General features: G+C 43.8%; 1 protein-coding gene across 1 annotated transcript in view; it reads right to left on the reverse strand.

Annotated features, from left to right (window-relative positions):
* Positions 1-26,831, reverse strand: part of CPVL (carboxypeptidase vitellogenic like) — a 212,441-nt gene that overhangs the window by 47,076 nt on the left and 138,534 nt on the right. The window contains exon 12 of the mRNA XM_073630166.1: positions 13,357-13,539. Within this exon, the coding sequence (XP_073486267.1) occupies positions 13,357-13,539 (183 nt within the window). The remainder of the gene's footprint in view (positions 1-13,356; positions 13,540-26,831) is intronic.

The following is a 26,831-nucleotide window of genomic DNA, read 5'->3' on the forward strand; positions in this document are numbered from 1 at the left end:
AAAGAGAACTAGTGAAGAAGAATATGATGATTTTAACCATCTGGTAAAGGGGGTATGGGGACATATTGGGAATCCATTAGAGGTCTGCAATTGTAAAAAAATGTTGGGAAACTCTGCTACATGGTGCCTTCAAGTGCCTCTAAGGAAACATGCAAACAATTTAAATTTCGGTGTGTGCATTAGACAGCCAGGAAACCGGCCATAGATGGATCAAATCTCGCTCTGTTCAGCAGGGACCGGACAAGATTAGATCCATCTATGGGCAGGCTGGTTTTGCTAAAGTCGATCCAGGGATCAACGTTTTGTACAACTAGCCGGTCAGATTTTTCACATGCAATCACTGCCACCGGTATATTATATATATATATATATATATATATATATATATATATATATATATATATAAAACCCATGGCAAAAAGTATGGAATCACCACTCTTGGAAAATGTTCATTCAATTGTTTAATTGTGTAGAAAAATAAATAATCACAGACATGCCTCAAAACTATTTTCATTTAACATTCCAACCTTTTGCTTTAAGAAACACTTAAAAAAAGAAAAAAAGAAAGAAAACTAGTCAATTGCAACTGTTTTTGCAGATCAAGCAGAGGAAAAAAAATATGGAATCACTCAAATCTGAGGAAAATATTATGGAATCCCCACGTACTTTGCAGTTCTAAAACAAACATCTGCATTACATTACATCCTGAAAAATGATGTCATCGTCAACTAACGTCCTTTTAATTGATGGAATAAGAAAAGTGTCCAAAATCTCAATATAAACTTGTGCATTTATTAAAGATTTAATGACCTCTCCCCCGTACCTTTACCTGACATGCAACCCCATATCATCAATGATTGTGGAAATTTGTATGTTTTCTTCAGGCATTCGTCTTCATACATTTTATTGGAATGCAACCAAACAAAAATTCTAGCATCATCACCCTGCCCAATGCAGATTTGTAATTCATCCCTGAATATCACTTTCATCCGGTCATCCACAGTCCATGATTGCTTTTCTTTATCCCACTGTAACCGTGTTTTTTTCTGTTTAGGTGGTAATGATGGTTTTCATTAGTACAAATCAAATGGGAAGGTTGGTAAAGGGAAGTGTACTGGTAGACCAAGGAAGACATCAAAAAAACTAAAAGCGTAGAAAACTTAAAGCAATATGCCTTGAAAACATAGAAAATTGAGTACTGTCCGTGATACCTTGAAAACATAAAATACAGAACAAAACAAATGAGGAAGAAATGGTCAGAAACTGGAGTCAATGTCTGTGTTCGAACTGTAATGCCCCGTACACACGGTCGGATTTTCCGATGGAAAATGTCCGATCGGAGCGTGTTGTCGGAAATTCCGACCATGTGTGGGCTCCATCGGACATTTTCCATTGGATTTTCCGACACACAAAGTTGGAGAGCAGGAGATAAAATTTTCCGACAACAAAATCTGTTGTCGGAAATTCCGATCGTGTGTACACAAATCCGACGGACAAAGTGCCACGCATGCTCAGAATAAATAAAGAGATGAAAGCTATTGGCCACTGCCCCGTTTATAGTCCCGACGTACGTGTTTTACGTCACCGCGTTTAGAACGATCGGATTTTCCGACAACTTTGTGTGACCGTGTGTATGCAAGACAAGTTTGAGCCAACATCCGTCAGAAAAAATCCTAGGATTTTGTTGTCGGAATGTCCGAACAAAGTCCGACCGTGTGTACGGGGCATTAGACATCACCTAAAGGAAATGGGATTTACATACAGAAAAGCCAAATGAAAACAGACAAAAACACGGTTACACTGGGCTAAAGAAAAGCAATCATGGACTGTGGATGACCGGATGAAAGTGATATTCAGGGATGAATTACAAATCTGCATTGGGCAGGGTGATAATGCTGGAATTTGTTTGGTGCCGTTCCAATGAAATGTATGAAGACGACTGCCTGAAGAAAACATACAAATTTCCACAATCATTGATGATATGGGGTTGCATGTCAGGTAAAGGTACGGGTGAGATGACGGTCATTAAATCTTCAATAAATGCACAAGTTTATATTGAGATTTTGGACACTTTTCTTATTCCATCAATTAAAAGGACGTTAGTTGACGATGACATCATTTTTCAGGATGTAATGTAATGCAGATGTTTGTTTTAGAACTGCAAAGTACGTGGCGATTCCATAATATTTTCCTCAGATTTGAGTGATTCCATATTTTTTTCCTCTGCTTGATCTGCAAAAACAGTTGCAATTGACTACAGTTTTCTTTCTTTTTTTAAGTGTTTCTTAAAGCCAGAAGGTTGGAATGTTAAATGAAAATAGTTTTGAGGCATGTCTGTGATTATTTATTTTTCTACACAATTAAACAATTGAATGAACATTTTCCAAGAGTGGTGATTCCATACTTTTTGCCAGGGGTTGTATATCCACCAGCAGCGATCATTGTGTTCTGCCGGCAGGGAAGGCTCTCCACTGGCAGAAAATAATAGCACTGCAGGAGGCATTGCCCCATCAACACAGACTGTGCTGATGGGGGAATGGAAATAAAATTGCATAATCTATGGGCTGCTTTACTACTCTCCACAAGAGAATGAATCATCCAGGATGCAGCCTCTCTTCCGTCTCATTCTTCATCTGTTTAATGACAGCATCAACTTCACACACCAATGCCTTAAAGTGGATGTTAAGCCACTCTGACCTCTTCATACTATCTGCGCTGTCTCCTAATGCTGTGTCCCCCTGTGTGAGTGTTTTATATAAAGAAAAATGCTGATTATACCTCATTTCAGAGCGGCACTCACGTGACCGGCTGGCGCTCTCCTCTTCCCGTCTGACAGCTGCAGTGGGCAGGGCTGAGATTGCCCCGCTGGCGTCAGTCGGAACGAGAGGAGGAGAGAGCCGACCGGTCACGTGAGTGCCACTCTGAAATGAGGTATAATCAGCATTTTTTATATAATACACACACACGCACACACACAGGGACACAGCATTAGGAGACAGCAGGGATAGTATACAAATGTACATATTTCAGCAGCAGGAGGGGTGGGGGCAGGCACTGTCACGAGCTTGACAGGCTGGGAGGGAGGGGGGAGAGCATAGAGTGGAGGATGGAGGCACGTAAACTGACCACGGTGTCAGGGCTCAGCAGCCATGATGAACCGTGGTCAGTTTACAGAGGGGAGGGAAGAAACTGGCAGGATCAGTCAGGTATTTCAGGTGTTATAGGGAGCCAAATTACACAGCACAAGCCCTGTGCTGTATAACATGCTTTACCCACTTCAGCCCTGGAAAGTTTTACCCCTTAATAACCAGGCCATTTTTTTGATCCGGCACTGCATCGCTTTAACTGACAATTGCACGGTTGTGCTTGTTGTACCCAAACAAAATTAGTTTTTTTCCCCACAAATAGAGCTTTCTTTTGATGGTATTTGACCTCTGCGGTTTTTATTTTTTGCGCTATAAAAACAAAAAAAGACTGCCAATTTTGAAAAACAATATTTTTTACCTTCTGCTATAATACATATCCCAAAAAAAAAAAAAAAAAAGTATTCATGAGTTTAAGCCAATATGTATTCTGCTACATATTTTTGGTAAAAAAAAAAATATATATATATATCACAAGCAGCGTACATTGATTGGTTTGCACAAAATTTATAGATTCTACAAAATAGGGGACAGATTTATGGACTTTTTATTTTTAATGTTTTTACTGTTAATGGCGATCTGCGATTTTTAGCAGGAATGCGACATTGTGGCGGACAAATCTGACCCCAAGTGACACTTTTTAGGGACAAGTGACATTATTACATTGATCAGCGCTATAAAAATGCACTGATCAATGTATAAATGACACTGGCAGGGAAGGGGTTAACACTAGGGGCAATTAAGGGGTTAAATGTTCCCTGGGTGTGTTCTAACTGTATGGGCTTACTGGACCACCACAGAGATCGCTGTTCCCAAACACTGGGAACAACAGATCTCCATGATGTCTGACAGAACGGAGATCCGCCTTATTTACATAGGCAGATCCCCGCTCTGCCTCTGCGTACAATAATCATGGGTCGCCGGCGGACATAGAGCGCCCGCAGTTTAACATGCACGGAACCACCTACGGGTACGTCAGTTTGCGCAGGATAGCCAACCTGCCACAGGGTTTTTTTAGGGTAACAAACACTTTAAATGTAAGAGATACTCTAAATATATAAATGATGGTCAAAAAACAGTTGCTACTGTTTCCGAGAGGGACAGCTCTGTTCCCATCAAGATGATTTTAACTCTTACTATTGTCTTGGACTATACCGTTTAAAATCATCAATATAAGTTATAGAAAAAAAATGTTAATGATACAATGCAATTCTATGTGTAAACTGCCCTGTCAATCAACGTGCAGGAATTAGCCATGGTAATGGGATCAGTCACACATTTTTATGTTCACTAATAAAGGCAACATTTTATCAAACACCTTTGCTAGTGTAACGATTCATGGAGGCTTTTAGAGAACACTTCACTTACAACGCTAGTTAAATAACCAGGTTTCTTTTATCCAATCTGGACCATCAGGATGTGCAGGTAGCTGCTACATTTGTGCATTGGTAAACTTTGGACACTTTTTTGTTACAGGATAAAAGCAACAATCAATTAGCTATATAATAATAATAATAAAAATCTCAATAGGGAAAATCCTTTGGCCCAGTTGGATTTTTGGAAAATATATTAAATCAGTATTAAACCCAAAAGCAAACATTTATTATATTGCAACTTAATAGTTCTCACTTGATCGATCAGCTTGGGTACAACCAGCCTCCTGGATTTACTTGCGATTATCATGAGCAGCTAACAGTAATCACTGCCTTCACCTAGTGGGGATGGCTTATCCCCCTACTGGGAGAAGACAACTGCTGATTCCCCTGCCAACACTGTCTGTGTAGATGGGGGAATCATGTAAATTTCTTTCTTGTAACCCGTGGTTGCAGGAAAGAAATTTGCACTGTGTATGGCCAGCCTTAAATTGTTACTAAACTCAACAGTAAAATCAGTCAGTATATGCAGTAAAGCATGCTTGTTATACTCACCGTGGAACCCAAGGTTTTTTTTTTTTTTGTTTGTTTTTAATGGTTTTTAGCCCGTGGCGTGTGAACACACTCGAAATCCACCCGGTGCAAAAAAAAAAAGGGCTCACCAAAAAAGTGAGACACAAAACGTGCACGGGGTATACACATAGTCCTCTAGTCCTCCTCCGAAGAGAAAGGACCCGCCCTGATCCCCCGGGGTGTTAGGCTCCAGACAGGGACTGGGGTACTTCATTGGTCCATCTGGCTGAAACCAGACGGACCCCATTCTCTGGGAGGTCTGCCGAAACAGACCCACCCAAGTACTAGGTGGGGCTCCCCCAAAGGGAGACCCCATGAGAGAGGGCGAACCAAGCCAGAAGGCCATGTCCACCCCCTCCCAAGTCTTTCAGGGCAGGCCCGAGGACCTACACCCTACTTCTAATCAAAATGTGAACAAAACACCCATCAACCAAAAAAAAAATAAAAAAATAAAAAAAAAAGGACAAAAAGTGACAAACACGACAAAAACATAAAAGTGGGGAAAGGGGAAGTGGATAAAGTGCATAAGGTGCCATTGTGAGATCCAATGGCTGGCCTTCCGGCCAGAAATAAAAATTACTCTGATCCTAGCCAAAAGGCCCAGCCCAAGAGGCAGGTGTGAAAAAATTTGGAACCTAAGGGGTTAATCCTCTGCATTGTGTAAAAAAAAGACTGTTTGATCCGGTCTTGTTTGATCCTCCCCTCCTTTCAGGACTCCTAATAAATTCATGATAACACAGAGTCTATGGAGTCAGGCTGGACATACTGTTTGGTGTATATTGCTAGAGGTTTTTTTTTTTTTTTCTTAGGAAGGTTCATGTGATCAGCACAGGACCAATCAGCGCTGTCCAGACAGAGGGTCAGGGATCTTGCAGTCTCATAGGTCAGTCAGAAAACTCCTACAATCTTTTACCAGTGCTTGGCTGCACACAGACATCACAAGACTGATATATATACTGCTAATGAGAAAAGGTATTTGGCAGTTTATTTTTACTAAAATAATTGCATTTATATATTCTGTGTACTGTGGGAGACCAGATATTGTGAATGCAGGGTCCTGGGTTTACAGTGCCTTGCAAAAGTATTCACCCCCCTTGGCTTTTTACCTATTTTGTTACATTACAGCCTTTAGTTCAATGTTTTTTTTAATCTGAATTATATGTGATGGATCAGAACACAATAGCCTAAGTTGCTGAAGTAAAATTAGAAAAATATATACATAAAACTATTTTTCAGAAATAAAAAAAATGATAATTGGCATGTGCGTATGTATTCACCCCCTTTGTTATGAAGCCCATAAAATGCTCTGGTGCAAACAATTACCTTCAGAAGTCATGTGATCTGTCATTACATATACACACCTTTTTCTAAAGGCCCCAGAGACTGCAACACCTAAGAGCCACCACTAACCAAACACTGCCATGAAGACCAAGGAACTCTCCAAACAAGTAAGAGACAATGTTGTTGAGAAGTACAAGTCCAGGGTTATAAAAAAAATCCAAATCTTTGATGATCCCTAGGAGCACCATCAAATCTATCATAACCAAATGGAAAGAACATGGCACAACAGCAAACCCGCCAAGAGATGGCCACACACCAAAACTCACAGACCGGGCAAGAAGGGCATTAATTAGAGGCAGCACAGAGACCTAAGGTAACCCTGGAGGAGCTGCAGAGTTCCACAGCAGAGACTGGAGTATCTGTACATAGGACAATAAGCCGTACGCTCCATAGAGTTGGGCTTTATGGCAGAGTGGCCAGAAAAAAGCCATTACTTTCAGCAAAACACAAAATGGCACGTTTTGAGTTTGCGAAAAGGCATGTGGGAGACTCCCAAAATGTATAGAGGAAGGTGCTCTGGTCTAATGAGACTAAAATTGAACTTTTTGACCATCAAAGAAAACGCTATGTCTGGAGCAAACCCAACACATCACATCACCCAAAGAACACCATCCCCACAGTGAAACATGGTGGTGGCAGCATCATGCTGTGGGGATGTTTTTCAGCAGTCGGGACTGGGAAACTGGTCAGAGTTTAGGGAAAGATGGATGGTGCTAAATACAGGGATATTCTTGAGCAAAACCTGTACCACTCTGTGTGTGATTTGAGGCTAGGACGGAGGTTCACCTTCCAGAAGGACAATGACCCCAAACACACTGCTAAAGCAACACTTGAGTGGTTTCAGGAGAAACACGTAAATGTGTTGGAATGGCCTAGTCAAAGCCCAGACCTCAATCCAATAGAATATCTGTGGTCAGACTTAAAGATTGCTGTTCGCAAGTGCAAACCATCCAACTTGAAGGAGCTGGAGCAGTTTTGCAAGGAGGAATGGGCAAAAATCCCATTGGTAAGATGTGGCAAGCTCATAGAGACTTGTCTAAAGCGACTTGGAGCTATGATATTTGTATAAATTATTCCTGCGCTACCTTGGAGAACGGTGGTGCACATGGACAGCTGCAAACACTGAATGGGATCAAACAAAACCCATAGATGATGTAAAAAATATATAAACGAAAGTGCTGCGCTAATCCAGTAAAGTGTAACTATGTGGTAGTGTGCAGTAAGACAAGATATAGAAAAAAAAAATATGTGGAGGGGTATACGGGTAATGTGTCTGTCTGCACAGTATCCTGTGAAGAAAATTCAACTCAAACGATTTAAAGAGGTGGATATCTATTCTGTATCAGTGCAGTGTGTGCAGGGAACCAATAGGTATAGTCCTCTTGCACACCTAGTGCTAATAGAGCTTGTGCAAATGAACCTTAAAGTGCTATAGTGTCACTGTGCAACCCGTATCAAAAAATGTAATTGTTAAAACATGTGTATACCAACGATATGTGTATACAGACAACAAATAATAAATATCACGAAAATAGCATATCCAAAAAAATTTTAAATAAAATATATGGATAAAGAAAGTGCAAATATTGCAAGGTGTATATATATGGACACAAAGTGAAAAACTATAAAAAATAAATAATGTGCAAAAAACGCATCAGTGCAACATAAGTGTGTGGCATCACTATATATGACCCAAATAGAAAATGCCACTAGAAATATAGCTGCGTGAAGTCCAAACCAAATCTTTGCAAATACAATGAAGCATATGTGCCAGTGCAGACTCAGAGGAAATATTCAGTGATCCTTTTAAAATCCAAATGTGCAACAAACACTCGGTGGGGTGCCGAAAGAGAGAGGGTGTTTGTCCTCTTCGTGCTCAAACACACGCAGATAAGTAGTGGCCCCTTACCTTGCGGCAATGGGACAACCGCATAGAATGTAAATGGAGGAGATGGTCTCTCTTTGGGATCCCCGGGGCTGGAGCCGATGGTCCCTGTGCTTTAATCCCTCAGTACCAGCATCAATAGCAGAGTTAACATATGGAGGAACAAAAAAGGGGGATGCCAGATAGTGTAGTATTTTGAGCAAGATGATACTTTTATTCAAGTTAACAGCATGTACTCACATGGAGCAGTTGTATATCACGTGTATATCCTACGAGCGGCGAGCTCGTCAATCCAGATCTGTGTCAGTGCCTATCCCGTCCCTACGCGTGACGTCACTCAATCACGTGACTTCATCAGGGGATCTGATGAAGTCACGTGATTGAGTGACGTCACGCGTAGGGACGGGATAGGCACTGACACAGATCTGGATTGACGAGCTCGCCGCTCGTAGGATATACACGTGATATACAACTGCTCCATGTGAGTACATGCTGTTAACTTGAATAAAAGTATCATCTTGCTCAAAATACTACACTATCTGGCATCCCCCTTTTTTGTTCCTCCATATGTTAACTCTGCTATTGTTGATGCTGGTACTGAGGGATTAAAGCGCAGGGACCATCGGCTCCAGCCCCGGGGACCCCAAAGAGAGACCATCTCCTCCATTTACATTCTATGCGGTTGTCCCATTGCCGCAAGGTAAGGGGCCACTACTTATCTGCGTGTGTTTGAGCACGAAGAGGACAAACACCCTCTCTCTTTCGGCACCCCACCGAGTGTTTGTTGCACATTTGGATTTTAAAAGGATCACTGAATATTTCCTCTGAGTCTGCACTGGCACATATGCTTCATTGTATTTGCAAAGATTTGGTTTGGACTTCACACAGCTATATTTCTAGTGGCATTTTCTATTTGGGTCATATATAGTGATGCCACACACTTATGTTGCACTGATGCGTTTTTTGCACATTATTTATTTTTTATAGTTTTTCACTTTGTGTCCATATATATACACCTTGCAATATTTGCACTTTCTTTATCCATATATTTTATTTAAAATTTTTTTGGATATGCTATTTTCGTGATATTTATTATTTGTTGTCTGTATACACATATCGTTGGTATACACATGTTTTAACGATTACATTTTTTGATACGGGTTGCACAGTGACACTATAGCACTTTAAGGTTCATTTGCACAAGCTCTATTAGCACTAGGTGTGCAAGAGGACTATACCTATTGGTTCCCTGCACACACTGCACTGATACAGAATAGATATCCACCTCTTTACATCGTTGGAGCTGTGATAGCCATAAAAGGTGGCTCTACGAAGTACTGACTTCAGGGGGGTGAATAGATATGCACATTGATTTTTTCTGTTATTTGGTCCTATTTGTTGTTTGCTTCACAATTAAAAAAAAAAAAAATCTTCAAAGTTTTGGGCATGTTCTGTAAATTAAGAGATGCAAATCCTCAAACAATCCATGTTAATTCCAGATTGGCAACAAAACACGAAAAATGCCAAGGGGGGTGAATCATTTTGCAAGGCACTGTAGTAACACTTTAAGCCAACCATACAGGGTTCGAATCTCAGCTGGTTCAGCAGGGACCAGCCGAGATTGGAACCATGTATGGGCAAGCTGAATGTACATAAGCTTCAATATATTCAAATTTTTGGTTTTGCGTTTAATATCGCTTTAACATCTGAAGAAGACTTGTGCAGTTATTAGACTGAATAATAGTTTGCAAAGTAAGAGCACAAACAGACGATGCTGTACCCCCACAAAATTATACATTTGTAATGGTTAAGTTCCTTTACAAAAAAAAAATAAAAAATCTATTATGGAAAGCATGTGGAAACAATCTTCTATTTGTGTTTGTTCTTCTCATCACAATCACAAAAACTCTCAATGTCACCACACAGAGCCAGCAGCAACATCCCGGTGTTAAACTGTGCACCAGATGGAAAACTAAGTGGTTTCTGTTTTGTGCAGTCTAGAAGCTGCATTTTAGGGGTTTGAGAATTTAACTCTATGTTCACATGCCTGGAAACCCAGGAGGGCATAGGCTGGTATCCTTAGTCTCACATTTCCAGCAACAAATGCTCTTGGAATCCCGGAGTGGTTTTATGTGCAGCTTTGTCAGAACTAATTGTGTGGCAGGAGAATGCAATAGCTCAAGGCTTTTAGTTTCTAACCTCTGCCAGTTTACTGACAGCACTCCTGTGGCTTTCCTCTGACTCCTGCCAAGTGTGACTTTGCAGTGTGCAGGCTGCAATATCCTGAGGCACACGTGTGACTGTGCCGAACGCTAGACACCATGGCTTCTACGGCTCTTACAAAGCACAATGCAGATGGCTGTATACATGGTCCCTTTATCAGATCCTCTCCTCCACATTACTTCATATGAACCAGATGTTGCTGTTTAAACATCTTATACTTTTGATTTAAAACACACAAAAAGGATGAATTAAGCTATTGCCAGTGGAAAGAAAAAAAAGTTACTACACCCAGCAAGAAGTCTCAGGGCTTTCAGAAGTTTGCAATGTAAACTGCTGTAGTCACCAAGATACAATCTACTAATTTATGACATGGTTTTATACAAAATGTATGCATCTTGTATACCTAAAGATTATTTACTATACAGTTTTGTGTATTGCAAATTGAGACCTGTGCTGCCTGTAGTGACCAATTTCTTTGTGTTATGTGAAAGCTGGATTCTGAAAGTTTGATTTCATTGCTGGCTGCAGGTAACTAGCAATTCCAATTCAGCACAGCCATAAAGCCGAGTTCTGGTCTTAATTGTTTCTGTCCCATCTGTTTTTGGTGCTTGCTGACCAATGATTTTTGCTTTTATTTTTCTTCTTTTCAACTCCCCATCACTCGCTTCTGAAATTTCATAGATGGCCATTACATTAAGTACACGTCCTCCCACAAGGCTCAAAGAGCGCCAGACACAGCCTCTGGATTACAAGGGGAGTCTATCGCAGCTTCTGTGTCCTATGTGGAGCAAACAACTTCAATAAAGCCAGTTTTTTTCTGAATTAGAAGGAGTTGCAGAGGACATTAGCACACTAAAACATAGGACTAATGCCTCGTACACACGTTCCGATTATCGTACGATGTTTTGCTCGCATTTTGCTGCATAAAACTAAGATCGAATACAACAGTGCAAAATGTGGTCTATAAAAAGTAAGATTTTTGTAGTACGATTCTGGATAAACCTTCCGCTGTGCGTAGCTACGTATTTGAAATGATGTCCAATACGTGTGACCCCTGTGACCTTCTGGTTTATTTTCGTATTTCCGATCATGCGTGGTGTTTGTCTATCGATTTTTAGTGGACGCATACTGTACTGATTAAAGGATTGTCATACAACGGACTGTCGTCCTAACAAAGTTTTCGTGTTTGTCCCTTCGGATGGACTGTCGTGATCGGCTATCGAAAGCTGTGTACAAATGATCAGATTATCAAACGATCAATCAAAAGTGATTTTTATCATCCGATAATCAGAACGTGTTTAGGAGGCATAAGAGTCCATTCACACCGCACAAATTATCATGCGTATAACACAATTGTACTGGTGTGCAGTTCAACAAGCACTGTGATGCAATATGTTCTTAACATGCATTGCTGAACAATATTTTTCTTTTCTAAACTTCAATGATATGGTTATAAATTGCAGTGCATTGCAATGCGATTTCAGTGCACACAAAGGCAGCACAATGTAATGAATTGAAGCCATAGAACTGAAGACAAATTGCCTTTTTCTTTCATTGGGACGGACTTGGCGAATGCTGCCCAATGTTGCTGGTGTGAATAAGCCCCCAGGAATTTCATTACAGTAATGTTGATGTCAGAGTTTGGGGGTGCACCAGAAGCACAAGAACCAAGCTACTAATCCACTCTCGCCCGATATTAAAGGTTTGTCTTTAAAAAAAAAAAAAAAAAAACAATGTTATACTTACCTGTTCTGTGCAATGGTGCACAGAGCATCCCCTGCCAGTGCTCTTGGCTGCTCTTTGACCAGTGCCCCCAATAGCAAGCCACTTGCTATGGATGCAGTGGTGCGCGTGCTCGCTCCTGAGCCCGCTCTGTGTCCATAAGACACATACAGCCACAGTTCAACCCTCCCAGGGGCTAATGGCTCCCGCTGCTGTGTCTCAGCCAATAAGGAGAGAGGGATCAGGGACAGCCGAGGCTCCCCTGCACATCAGTGGATCAAGAGGGGGCTCTGGTGAGTATTAGGGGGAGCTATGTAGGGGGAGCTTTGGTCTATCATGAATGCTGCTGCCAAAGTCATCCACCTTACCAAGCACTCTGACTCCTGCAACCAGCCAGTGCACAGAAGACTTAAAACAAAAAACAAAAACAAAAAAACCCCTGAAAATCAATGAAAATAAAAAACAGTTTTTATACTCTAACTCTACTACTTGCATTTCGGGTCATATAGGTTTAGGGGCCTAAATATCTCTGCCAAAACCACTGAGGCACACATACATACAAAAAAAGTTGGGGAGAAGTGGACTGATTAATCAGCAGTGTGGAAAGGAGATCTAATGCATGAAGGAAGCCCATGCAAAAATGGGGAGAACATAAACCCTTATGCCGCATACACACGACCGTACTTTACGGCAGACTTTGTCCGGCGGACTTTTCGATGGACTTTCCAAATGAATGGACTTGCCTACACACGATCAACCAAAGTCCGACGGATTCGTACGTGATGACGTACGACCGGACTAAAACAAGGAAGTTCATAGCCAGTAGCCAATAGCTGCCCTAGCTCGGTTTTTGTCCGTCGGACTAGCATACAGACGAGCGGACTTTTCGACCGGACTCGAGTCCATCAGACAGATTTGAAATGTTTCAAATCTAAGTCCGTTAAACTTTTGAGAAAACAAAGTCCGCTGGAGCCCACACACGATCGAATTGTCCGACGGGCTCCGGTACGCCAGACCAAGTATGCTGGAAAGTCCGATCGTGTGTACGTGGCATTATTCATACTGTGATGTAAACTTGACTCTCCCCTTCTCTCACCTGAGCAAAATCTCCAGCTACTCGGACATAACCAGCCACTTCGGTATCTGTCTTCCTGATCTTCCAGACTGACCTCTCAGCTTTCTTGTACTCCTCTAGCCTTGACCAAGGCACGGTTTGCAGAAATCTTTCAGTAAGAGGAGCAGCCACTATAACATCAAGCTGACCACTGTACAGGAGGACCTGAGGACAGAAAGCAGGATTGGAACAGAATAAACATCAAATAGAAACCAAATATTCTTTATACATTGGTAAAGTGTTAATCTGACAAGTTAACTCTAAATGACCCGTACCAGATCATAAAGCACGCAGTTGATCTTTACAGATCTTAGCATTTGGGATATAGGAGTACATACATTTGTACTCCAAACAAAAAGAAAAAAAAGTTTAACAAGGGATGAATACTATTGTATGCAGTCTATATGCAAGGTATATTACAATTCTGGTGCTCTGGCTTTAGCACCAATAGATCAGCATTGTAGGGCATTTCTATCAATAGTACTACAATTTAAAATACATACCGTAGATCAGATAAGAATGGGCAACAAAAACACAGACCAACAATATACTGGAAGAAAAAAGTTTGGCTTACCATTTAAGGCACAACATCCCAACATTGTCTGGCAGCTATTTACAATTCAGAATAGAATACTTTATAGGGCTGAAACCTCTTACCAACAACTGAATCAGTTCAAACCATTGTATTGAAAATCAAGGTAATGTCACAAAGAGGTTAAAGTTAATCTTTCCCCAACATTTCATATTCCTGATATGTGTAAATTGTACCATGTACTTGTATTCATAAAATTACCATGTTCTCTTTGTATTTCTTCCTATGTGTAAAATACCTGGTGATCCTGCCATCCACTGCTTTCTTATTTCAAACTGAGCAGAAGAATATTTATGCCTTTATGGTCAGTTTTCTGGCTGTGCTGGATGCATAGCCTGCCTGTCCTCCAATGGGCAGGCTTGTGCTGACACACGTTTGTAAAGATCAGTGTAGAAGATCAATGTACTGCTCTCTCTCTGCCTCCTGCCAACACCCCCCTACAGTCTCCACCACCACCTCTAAGCCCCTTATGCAGCTGAAAACAGGTTACGTGATTACTATAGGAATGAATTTGGCACAAAAAGCATCAGCCAACTCTGAGATTAAACTTCTTAAACTTCTTCTCGTTCAACCACATCACCCTTGGGTGTGCCTCCCACCTACCATCCTGCTACAAATGCCCCATTGCGTTCCTTCCCACCAATCAGAAGCCCTGTTCCATCAGCCAAAACCAAAGCATAAAAAATCTCTTTATGCAATAAAGGAATCCCAAAAGCACCTACACTGCCCATCACTGCTTGATCAACAAGTGGCATGTGATTGAACGTCTAATATTAGATATCTTCATCACTGGCGGAGGACAATTTGTTCCTCGGTCTACATATGATTCCATAAGAATAAATTCCACTTAGTAACATTTAGGCAGTAACTTAAAAACACTGGAGTCTGTAAAAAGTACCCCCTCATTTCCAAAAAAACTGAAAACTAAGCTAGTAAATAAACTAAAAAAATAAATAAAATAAAAATGAATAATAAAAATATATTTTTCTTTAGTTTCATTGTGTAAAAAACATGTAAAACTAACTGGAGGAGTAAAAGTTGTCTGGCTGTCCAATGAAAGTAGTATTTTGACTAGTTACTGCAGATACCAGATCCATTTATCCAGCTTGTAGAAATCAGTCCATTATTATGGAAGAAATGGGTATCAAAATCATTTTCTCACAGACTACAGACATACTGTACAACTACACAGCACAGTATGGAAATCATTATTCTGCTTCATTGTTTCATGGCATGTAACACAGAACGTTGTATTTTTTCCACACTAACTAGCCGAGCTACAGGAGTTCCGTCATGAGGACATACTCCAACAACACAAATCAATGACAGAAGCATGATGTATAATGTAATAACTGATGGAAGACTACAATTTCATCTATAAAAGATTTAATCTGCTTTTGCTTCTCTCACATTCAGGAAATCGTCTAACAATTTGTGATATTACATATATCTGATAAAACCTTTTTATAGGTATTCAGGATTTTTAGAAGGGTCATTAGTTCACACATTTACCCTAAAATCTACAGTGCTGTGCAAAAGTTTTAGGCGGGTGTGAAGAAATGCTGTAAAGAAAGTCTGCTGTCAAAAATATATATTTTAATTGTTTAGTTATCAATTTACAAAAGGCAAACAGAAGAAAAATCTAAATCAAATCAATATTTGGTGTGAGTACCCTTTGGCTTCAAACCAGCATTAATTATTACACTTGCACACTTTGTACACTTGCTGTTATTAATCATGGGGCCCTTTACAGCCAACAAACCCCCTTATCACAGTGCTCCACCAATCATAACTGACATTCCCCTCTGCAGCAGCACATAAAAGGAGGCATGTACATGTGCGGCCACAGGGCAGAGAATGCCTTGGCCACTTAAGCAGGCCATACATCGATTGAAATTCAGCCGGTTCAGCAGGTACCAACTGAATTTTGATCTATGTATGAGCACTGTGATTGAACAGAAGTTGATCCACAGATCGACTTCTGTACAACCATCCTGTTGCAAATGCACAATAGCCTTCAGTGCTGATCAGTGTATTATGACAGTGGGAAAGTCTCCCTTTGGTCAGAATATAATGGCTCAGCAGGAAAGTTTGGGGAATCGGGTCAGTTTTTTTTTAATTCAACCTGCTATTTGAATTTTAAAAAATGGCTAATGTATGGCCAAGAGCTGGTAAATAAGAGCTGGACCCACCAATCTTAACTCCCTATCATATGTACTCTATAAAATGACAAAATCATACACACAATGCTATACAATTTCATATAAAGTACAATAAAAGTGCCAATGTGCTGTAAATCTCCTTAAATAAGTAAAAGTGCAATAGTCCATTCCACTCCAAAACAAATCTTGTATCACCCTGTGATTAGTATCCCATGCCCTTCTGGGACCGGACTCATCAGATGGTGTTGACCACCTGAGCTTACACTGAGGTAGGTCAAAAAAAATTGCTTGATTACAGCCCTGCTGTGTGTGGCAGCTTCCCATGCCAATTGATGCAAGGTACCCCACGCCCATACCAGAGAGCAATCAAACTGGAGAGAACTTCATAGCGTAATATGGTTTACTTTTATTGCACTCTATCTGAAATTGTATAGCACCGTGTAGGATTTTGTGATTTATATGAGTACATATGGTAAGGGGCTAAGAATGGAGCAGCAGCCACCCAGGAATTTGTCATATCAAATAGAGCACTGTTGCGTGGGGTTGTTTTACAATTCCTCCTAATGTACGGTTACCCTACCCTAAAGCCCGTACGGTCATTAGTACGGTTTTCTGACAAAAAAAAAAAAAATCTGAAGAGCAAGACTAGGCATGCTCAGAAATGAAAGAACACATACAAAACAATTCAACACATTACATCACTTATGACGTTGAATTCTGTCAGAAAATTTTCTGATGGTTAGTACCCTCTTCACTTTCGATTTGAGACTAGCATCCAACAAAAAACTGGCAAAAATTCATCCAATAATTTGACCGTGTGTACAAGGCTTTAGAATTGGTGAGGAGCTTTCTGCTGGGATAGCTCAAGCACGTTCAGAATAGGATCCGAACCCACCTGACCTCATTCTTCCTAATGAGAATACTGCAGCTGCTTTCACACTGGGGCGCTGCGCTGGCGGGATGTTAAAAAAAAAAAAAAGTCCTGCAAGCAGCATCTTTGGAGCGGTGTATACACCGCTCCTCCACCACCCCTGTCCACAGAAATAAATAGGCACTGCTGCCAAAGTGCCTGCAAAGCACTTCGGCAGCGGCGCTACACGGGCGCATTTAACCCTTTCTTCGGCTGCTAGCAGGGGTTAAAAGCGTCGCTAAAACAATAGTAAAACGCCGCTAAAAAGACGGTAAAGCGCCGCTAAAAATAGCATCGCTTTACCGCTAACACTGCCTGCGGCTCAGTGTGAAAGGGGTCTTAACAGATATTCCTTAAGGCTCCATTAACATTTTGGCATCCCGAATCGCCGCGATTCTGCTTGCGATTCAAAATAGCAGCCAATCGTGGGAAGCCCGTGCGATCCCCATCACTTCCAAGGGCACTTTGATCACAGTGAGATTTTGCCTCGATTTGTCGGGCAACAATCGCAGTAAAATCGTGCAAACAGAAACGTGGGACTCGTGTCGCCCAATACAAGTTCTTGTACTTCTTTTGGGCAACAGGCGCCCCGCGATTCTGTTTGCACGATTTTACCGCAACTGTAGCCTGACGAACCGTGGCAAAATCGCGGTGCCATTGGAAGTGATGGGGAGCGCACGGGTGTCCCACAATTTGCCGCCAGAATTGCAGCGATTCGGAACGCCAAGACGTTAACGGCGCCTAAGCCTTAAGGTACATCTATTATGCATTTAAATGAGCTGCAGAATTTACTCCAGTAATTATTAGAAAAAGTGTATGGGCTAGTTCACACTACTAGTCCTGTGCTCTGAAGAGCGATCCACATCTGGATTGCTCTTCAGAGAACATTTCACATGCAGTGAGGCGTTGCGTCACCCACTCACCACCTATTTTAACCACTTAAAAACTCTGCACTAGCAGTTGATTGGGTTGTGTTCAGTGGGCAGCATACTGAACATGACAGCGGGCAGCATACTGAACATGACAGCGTGGATAATTATAACCATTCAGAAAGCATGGAGTTCGTGGCAAAAGGGGGAGTGATGGGAGATGGTAAAAACACCCCCCAAGCAAGTGTAAAGAAGGCCTAAAAGTGATCAGCACAGTAAAGACACAAGTACAAATACAGCAGCCATGGCCATGAATGATACAGCCACACTGTATGATCCTCATGATAATGACAATTCAGTGATCATCACCATTATAATAATGATCACACAGTACAGGCGCTGTGGGAAGGTCCTTGGCTATATCATCTTGGCCATGGCTGCAGCATTGTGTCTTTACTGTGCTGTATGTATCCCTTACCAGCTTATGCTGTCTCTGTACACCAGCCACTGCCTGGATCCCTGTGTGGATTTCTCCTTAGCGCTGATGGCCGATGCCTCACAGATTACCACAGTCACTGCCGTCCGCCGGCTACAGCATCTCCCGCTGCCATCAACACTAACTGAAGGAGGCAGAGGCAGTCACACCCTCACTTCTACTCAAAAGTAGTACCTGTTGTTGTACAAATCACTTTATTACTTTATTTATGATATCTATAGCTATGCATATTTATTTCATCCATATTGAGCACTATATTTGATTGGCTGCTTGCTTTTGCTTGGGCCTGGCACACACGCACAATCGCACATGATAATGACGACTTAAACTCATCATTGTGCATGTGTGCCAAGCAGAAGCAGCCAATTAAATATAGTGCTCAATATGGATTAAATAAATATATATCATAAATAAATTGATTTGTGCAACATGCTCATTAAACTGTCCACATTCAGTGAAAGTTAATGTACTGCAAACTTTGGAGTACATGAACTTTCACTGAATGTGGACAGTTTAATGAGTAGGGGGGGACTGTCCCATCTGGCACATCCCAAGGACCTGGAGCCATAAGGGGGGCCCCATAAGTGGCTCTGCAAGACTGCAACACATACAGTCTAGCACGGGCAGTGCCTGTAATAAGACCCCCACGGCGTGATGCTCCCCGCTGGCCCCTCCTTCCCTCCCATCCACCCCAGGTGCTTGTACTGTACATTACATCACTGGACAGACGAGAATAGAGGGGCCGGCGGGGAGCAGCGTGCCACGAGAGGCCTTATTTACAGGCATAAGGTGAGGCTGTGTACTTTAGTTTTTACAGGAGTCTAGAGACACCAGGGCCGCCACCATCGCGGGGGGGCAGACAGTACAGATGTAGGGGGTCTGGGCCCCAACATGATAGTATCCTGGTTTCCCCCTCCCCAGTGTCCCCCTGTGGCCTCACCCCCACACGATGTCCCCCCTCCCCCCTGGCATCCCCGTGTCCCCACTGCATCCCTCTGTCCTCATCGCACTGCGTCCCTCTGTCTGTCCCCAGCATCCCTCTGTCCCTGGCGTACCTCTCTGTCCTCATCACACTGCGTTTTTCTGTCTGTCCCTGGCATCTCTCTCTGTCATCATCGCACTGTGTCCCTCTATCTGTCCCCAGTGTCCCTCTGTTCTTGTTGCACTGCGTCCCTGTCTGTCCTCATCACACTGCGTCCCTCTGTCTGTTCCCAGTGTCCCTCACTGTCCCTGGCATCCCTCTCTGTCCTCGTCGCACTGCGTCCCTCTGTCTGTCCCCAGCGTCCCTCTCTGTCCTCATCACACTGTGTCCCTCTGTCTGTCCCCAGTGTCCCTCCCTGGCATCCCTCTCTGTCCTCGTCACACTGCGTCCCTCTGTCTGTCCCCAGCGTCCCTCTCTGTCCTCATCACACTGCATCCCTCTGTCTGTCCCCAGTGTCCCTCCCTGGCATCCCTCTCTGTCCTCGTCACACTGCGTCCCTCTGTCTGTCCCCAGCGTCCCTCTCTGTCCTCATCACACTGTGTCCCTCTGTCTGTCCCCAGTGTCCCTCCCTGGCATCCCTCTCTGTCCTCGTCACACTGCATCCCTCTGTCTGTCCCCAGTGTCCTTCCCTGGCATCCCTCTCTGTCCTCATCACACTGCGTCCCTCTGTCTGTCCCCAGCGTCCCTCTCTGTCCTCATCACACAGGGGCACAGTTTCAGTGCTTGCCATAGGCGCCACTCTCACTAGATACGCCTCAGGTCACACCAAATATGGATTTGATTTGGATTTTTCTTAATTTCATTTGTTTTCCATTTTGTTAATTGATAAAAGTAAACTATTAGCACTTCAATTTCTGAAAGTATTCTTCATTTACAGCATTTTTTCACACCTGCCTAAAACTTTGCACAGTAGTGTATGTTGCAGCATGTACAGATTTTGTTTAGCTCTACTATGGCTGCTAAGGGCTATTGTAGGCGAGTAATGCATTGGTCATGATATACAGCATTGTGCTATTTTGTTACAGCCTGTATGGACACCCGATATACACTGCAGATCCAGCCTTATCGGCCAACCTTTGATATAATGGTACGTAAAAGTAATTTGCGGACAAAAAAAAAGTAGAAGACAAAGCTTTGCATCTCTGATGCCCATGATGCTGGAAAGCCCTTCTGCTTCAGCATGTACGGAGCAGAGGTAGAGATTTAGTGTGGTCTACACATTTGTGCATTTCTGTAGGCTTTGAGTGTAACATGTATGGATCCCAGTTATTCTAGGACAGTGTCCCCCACCGATAAAGTATACCTCACCCAAGATGAGAGAATCACAGGTCAAATAAGGGCAAAAAGTACTTTTCCCCACATTACAAAATATTTTGTGTTTAGATTTATATATTCTTGCATTCACATCAGTCCCTGCCTGAGCTATCTCAAATGCACATGCATACTAGGGCCAACCTAGACAGGAACCACTCGACCTTCCAGCATGTCGTCTTTGGAGTGTGGAAGGAAACCTGTATACCCCAAAAGGAAATCCATGCAAGCACAGGGAGATCATGCAAACTCCATGTAGGTGTCACGTCTACCCAAACACAGGTGGTCAGAAATTATAGCCAACTACTGTGTGCTTCACCTATAGCAGCCCCCTTTCCCTTAAGGCAAGCAGGCCCACCGGTACTTGGTTGATCCCAGGACTTGTACACAATGCTAAATAGCCTGGCCACCACACCAGGGCAGATGCGAACTGAGCAAAGCCAAGAGATACTTGCAGTTAGCAGACTGGTAGCATGGTTCAATGACAGTCCAGGTAAAAGGCAGGCTGAGTGCAAAGAATAGTCCAATAATCCGGTCCAAAGTCATACACAGGGAAAGAAACTAGTAAAGTAGGGCAGACAGACAGGGAGCTTGATCAGGAAAAATACAGGAATCATTCGCTATCACAAGCAAAGGACTGAGCGATTGGCTTGCTTACAACAGGTGACTGACCACATCAATCACCTAGCAGGTGGACACAGACAGGGAGAATGCAATAGCCAACACCTGGATGCTTGAATGAGCATAGTTGCCAACAGTCCCGATTTTCCCGGGACAATCCCGATTTTGGGACCCTCGTCCCGATTGGAGAGTGTCCCGAATCGGGATTTTCCATAAGGAAAATCGGGAATGTTGGTTTTTTTTTTTTTTTTTTTTTTTTTTTTTTTTTTTTTGGAGCAGCGGGCTCCAGCAAAATGGCGGCCGGCGCTGCCGCTCTAGCTGCCTCTAGTGGAGAGGGGAAGGGGGCTCGATCCGTGCAGCCAATGAAGCGGCTTCTTTGGCTGCACGGCCCCTCCCCTCTCCACTGAAGCGAGCAGAAGACACGGCGCCGGCGCCGTGTCTTCCTGAAAGTTCCCCAGCCCCGTACTGCGCAAGCGCTGCGCCTGCGCAGTACAGGGGGTCCGCCATTGCCGAGGGGAACTTTCTCGGCAGAACACCGGCCGCTCCTCCACTGAGCGGGGGCCGGGCTGCATTGAGGGGGGGAGGCTGCACTAACTGAGGGGGGGCTGCAATAACTGAGGGGGGGCTGCACTAACTGAGGGGGGGGGCTGCAGTGAGGGGGGCTGCACTAACTGAGGGAGGGCTGCAGTGAGGGGGGCTGCAATAACTGAGGGGGGGCTGCAATAACTGAGGGGGGGCTGCACTAACTGAGGGGGGGGCTGCACTGAGGGGAGGCTGCACTGAGGGGGGCTGCACTAACTGAGGGGGGGGGGCTGCACTGAGGGGGGAGGCTGTACTAACTGGGGGGGGGCTGCACTGAGGGGAGGCTGCACTAACTGGGGGGGCTGCACTGAGGGGGAGAGGCTGCACTAACTGAGTGGGGCTGCACTGAGGGTGGGCTGCACTAACTGAAGGGGGGCTGCACTGAGGGGGGGCTGCATTAACTGAGGGGGGGGCTGCATTAACTGAGGGGGGGCTTCACTGAGGGGGCTGCACTAACTGAGGGGGGGCTGCACTGGCGGGGGCACCTGATGCAAGGACAGACTCTGGCGGGGGCACCTGATGCAAGGACAGACTCTGGCGGGGGCACCTGATGCAAGGACAGACTCTGCTGGTGGCAGGCGACGTGGCTAGTGACACGCTCAGGGATCCCACTGATTCTGCATTATGGTGAGTTGAATGATTTAATTTTATATTACAATGTAATAATAGAAATAATGCGCTTCAATCATCCTGACACCATAACAACCATGGTGCCGGGATGATTGAAGCGTTAACACCAGGTGTTTGGAGTATCTTTATCTGCTGATTGTTAAACTTTCTAGAATACACATATTTCTATTGTTGTGTAGGACCTGGGGCTGCTGTCCCGTCATTCCCCTCTCCCCCTTTCCCTCCCCCATTCATCTCAGACTCTAACCATACCCTCTTGAGCCACGCCCACTTTCCGCGTAAGCCACGCCCACTTTCCGCGTAAGCCACGCCCATTTTTCGCCGCGGCGCGCTTTGCGCGCCGCAACTATTATTTTTTACTAGGTCACGCCTACAAACGAATGCCCCGCCTCCTAATTATTGATTGGCTCCGCCTACAGCAAAAAAAAGTGTCCCACATATTTTTTTTTCAATGTTGGCAACTATGAATGAGGAGCAGGAGCACTTAAGTGATCCGGACATTACCCCCCCCCCCCTTTGAGGAGGGGCCCCCGGACCCTCAAAGACAAGCTGGACATCCAGCACAGGACCATCAGACTGGGCAGAGGTTCATGTATCCACAAGGTCAAGTTGGTTAGCAGGTGACGTGTCACAGGAGTCAAGCTGGATAGCTGAAACATGAGCAGAATGCAGAAAGCCCCACCTGGCCAAATGAAGCAGTCTAGCCAAAAAGGGGATTGAACCTCTTAGACGGGTTTGAATGGGTGTAGTAGAAGTAGGGTGAGGCCAGTTTAAAGAAAGTCCTGAATAAGAAAAGGCAGGAGGCTCAATGGGCATGGGCTGGACTGGCATAACTTGTGCAGAGGCCGACTGAATCGCCATGTGTAGCAACTCAAAGAAGATTTGTTGCGCTAAACCTAGTAACATACAATTAGTAGTTTATAAAAAGCTGCTAGCACTATATTGCTGGGTACAACAAAAAAGGCGAAGGGTATTAGCACTGCACCTTTTACCCTTCATGCGTAGCAACTGCCTGAATCACATCACCAGGTGTAGCGACTGTGGAACTTGCGGACAAGTTAGCCCGGCTGTGTGTCCAAGGGAGTTTAGCAACAGGCAAAGGTAGGGGTAAACCAGGGGGCTTGACTTTTGAGGAAGTTTCCAAACAGGGCTCAAGAATGCGAGACAGCGGATAAGTTTGGCTTCTAAGGGCCCTGTCACACGTGCGGACCGTTCGTCCGTTTTTTCATACATCCGTTTATGGATTAAAACAGACATCAATGCTACTCTATGGGATAGCGGACGTTAGCGGATGATCCGTTAAGCTCCGTTTTTTTGGATGGAAGAAAACCCTATTTTTATTCCTTAAAAAAAACGGAACTGGCGAAAAATGGATGCTGGCGGACGATCCGTTAACATCTGATCCGCTGACATCCGTTTTTCATCAAAATATGTAATTTAATATGCATACATTACAATTAATCTATGACCTAGGTAGTGGTCATTAGTAAAGTCACATGCACAAGCACATGCTGTCTAGTGCCTGAAGAGAGAAGGAAATAAGAAATGGCGAGAGATGTATCCCATGAGCAGCTCATCCAACTTGTGCATGCCAGGCCAGCGTTATGGGACAAGCGAAGTGCAGAATACATCGACCGAAACAGCGCAAGCATGAAGTGCGAAGAAATATTCGAGGAGGTCACAACGAAACTGGTTGTCGCTCAGTAATAGACACCGTCGGATACGTGGTAAGCAGTTTGTGGGATGGGGGTGGGTTGGCATGGTTAAACTTGTAGTACACCCATATGTCAGCATCCTGATAACTGTAGTCCAACTCACCATGCAAATTCCAGCACTCTTCTCCTACATTAGGCCCCATGTAGATGTTTCGCTGGTGCAAACTCTTCTGAACGAAGCTTGAAACCGGCCCGTTTTGTCTCATTTGCATGCCGCGTTGAGCCTCGTTTAGCTTATTTTTGTATTTAGCGTGTCACTTGCCACATCACCTACCACAAGTTGTGGATTGTCCACCTGCCACGTTACCTGCCATGTGACCTGGCCACGTCACCTGCCATGTGACCTGGCCACGTCACCTGCAAACGCCACCTGCCATGTGACCTGGCCACGTCACCTGCCACGCCACCTGCAGATGCCACCTGCCATGTGACCTGGCCACGTCACCTGCAAACACCACCTGCCATGTGACCTGGCCACGTCCCCTGCAAACGCCACCTGCCATGTGACCTGGCCACGTCACCTGCCATGTGACCTGGCCACGTCACCTGCCACGTTGTCATCCCGCAGCGTACAGCAAATATATCCTAAACAGCGCAGAGATAATTACAGTACTTCTAGTGAAGCCTTTTTATAGGCTTACCTATATGTAAAAAATATGTAAAACTGACAAAAATAGTTGTTAAAAACCACTGTATTCCACATATGGGTTTTAAATAGCATACGTAATTGTCATGTTGGAGTTCTATCGGTTCATTGTGTCTACTGTTCCTAAGCAGGCGAAAAAATCATGACAAGGTGGAGATCCCTAAGAGACCGCTATAGGCGGGAGCTGAAAGAGGAAGCTAAAGAAACTCGGAACGGAGCAGGATCGTCCAGAAAAAAAAAAAAAGCCCCTTCTTTGAGATGCTGGACTTCTTGAGATGTGTGATGGACGTAAGAAGGTAAGTAAATACATTATTTCTCCCCTATATTAAATTATTTGGCCTAGCCGAAATAATCATATACTCCAAAGAGGAAGTAAACCATAAAAAAAAAAAAAAAAAAACCTACAAGACAAAGGCATAATGAGCTAGTATGCATAGCATACTAACTCATTATGAATTACTTACCTGAGATGGAAGCCCCCGCAGCGGCCCTCGTTCCCCTCCCCCGTGGCCGCCATCACTCCTGGAGTGACTTCCGGGTATCGCGGCTCCGGTGCTGTGACTGGCCATAGCCGCGATTATGTCATGCATGCGGGAGCCACCAGTCACAGCATGATCGCCTTCAGAAACGGCACGCCTAGTCAGGCGCCATTGTCTACGTGTTTTCAAATATCTCCTAAACTGTGTAGGTTTAGGAGATATTTCTTGCACCTACCTGTAGATAACAGTGGTCTGTAAGGTTTACAACCACTTTAACTACTTCCTGACCGGCGCACGCCGATGTACGTCGGCAGAATGGCACGGCTGGGCAAATGGGCGTACCTGTAAGTCCGATTTGAATTCCCCGCTGTGCCATTGTGCGCGTGCCAGCCAGGAGCTCCGTGAGTCATGTCGCGGGTCATGCAGACTCGATCGACACAGAGATACCCGCAATCGCCTCACGGAGAGGACAAACGGGAGATGCTGATGTAAACAAGCATCTCCCCGTTCTGCCTAGTGACAGTCTCACTGATCTCTGCTCCCTGTCATCGGGAGCAGAGATCAGTGACGTGTCACAGCTAGCCCATCCCCCCTACAGTTAGAAAACACTCCCTAGTACTGACTTAACCCCTCCCCGCCCCCTAGTGGTTAACCCCTTCACTCCCAGTGTCATTTACACAGGAATCAGTGCATTTTTATAGCACTGATTGCTGTATAAACGACAATGGTCCCAAAAATGTGTCAGCCATAATGTCGCAGTCACAATAAAAATCGCTGATCGCCGCCATTACTAGTAAAAAAAAAATTTATAAAAATGCCATAAAACTATCCCCTATTTTGTAAACGCTATAACTTTTGCGCAAACCAATCAATCGCTTATTGCGATTTTTTTAAACCAGAAATATGTAGAAGAATACGTATCGGCCTAAACTGAGGGGAAAAAATGTTTTTTTAATTATTTTTTGGGGATATTTATTACAGCAAAAAATAATGCGTTTTTTTTTTTTCAAAATTGTCGCTATTTTTTTGTTTATAGCGCAAAAAATAAAAACGGCAGAGGTGATCAAATACCACCAAAAGAAAGCTCTATTTGTGGTAAAAAAAAGGATGTCAATTTTGTTTGGGAGCTAAGTCGCACAACGGCGCAATTGTCAGTTAAAGCGACGCAGTGCCGAATCGCAAAAAGTGCTCTGGTCAGGAAGGGGGTAAATTCTTCCGGGGCTGAAGCGGTTAACAGTAATGACACACATGGATCTATGTATTGTAATAACTATACTGTACTGAGCCGTAATCCAACTATGTACAAATATTTTACAGTACCACCAGCAACATTTCTGATACAGAAGAGGAGGGGGATGCAGTGGATACCCAGCCTGCGCAAGAGGAAGACATGGGAGTTCACGAGCAAGGTCCCGAAGAAAACCCATCCTCCCAATCGACAGCAACAGCCACGCTTGAAAGA

The sequence above is a fragment of the Aquarana catesbeiana genome, linkage group LG05 (genome assembly GCF_042186555.1).
Source record: "Aquarana catesbeiana isolate 2022-GZ linkage group LG05, ASM4218655v1, whole genome shotgun sequence".
NCBI classification, from domain to species: domain Eukaryota; kingdom Metazoa; phylum Chordata; class Amphibia; order Anura; family Ranidae; genus Aquarana; species Aquarana catesbeiana.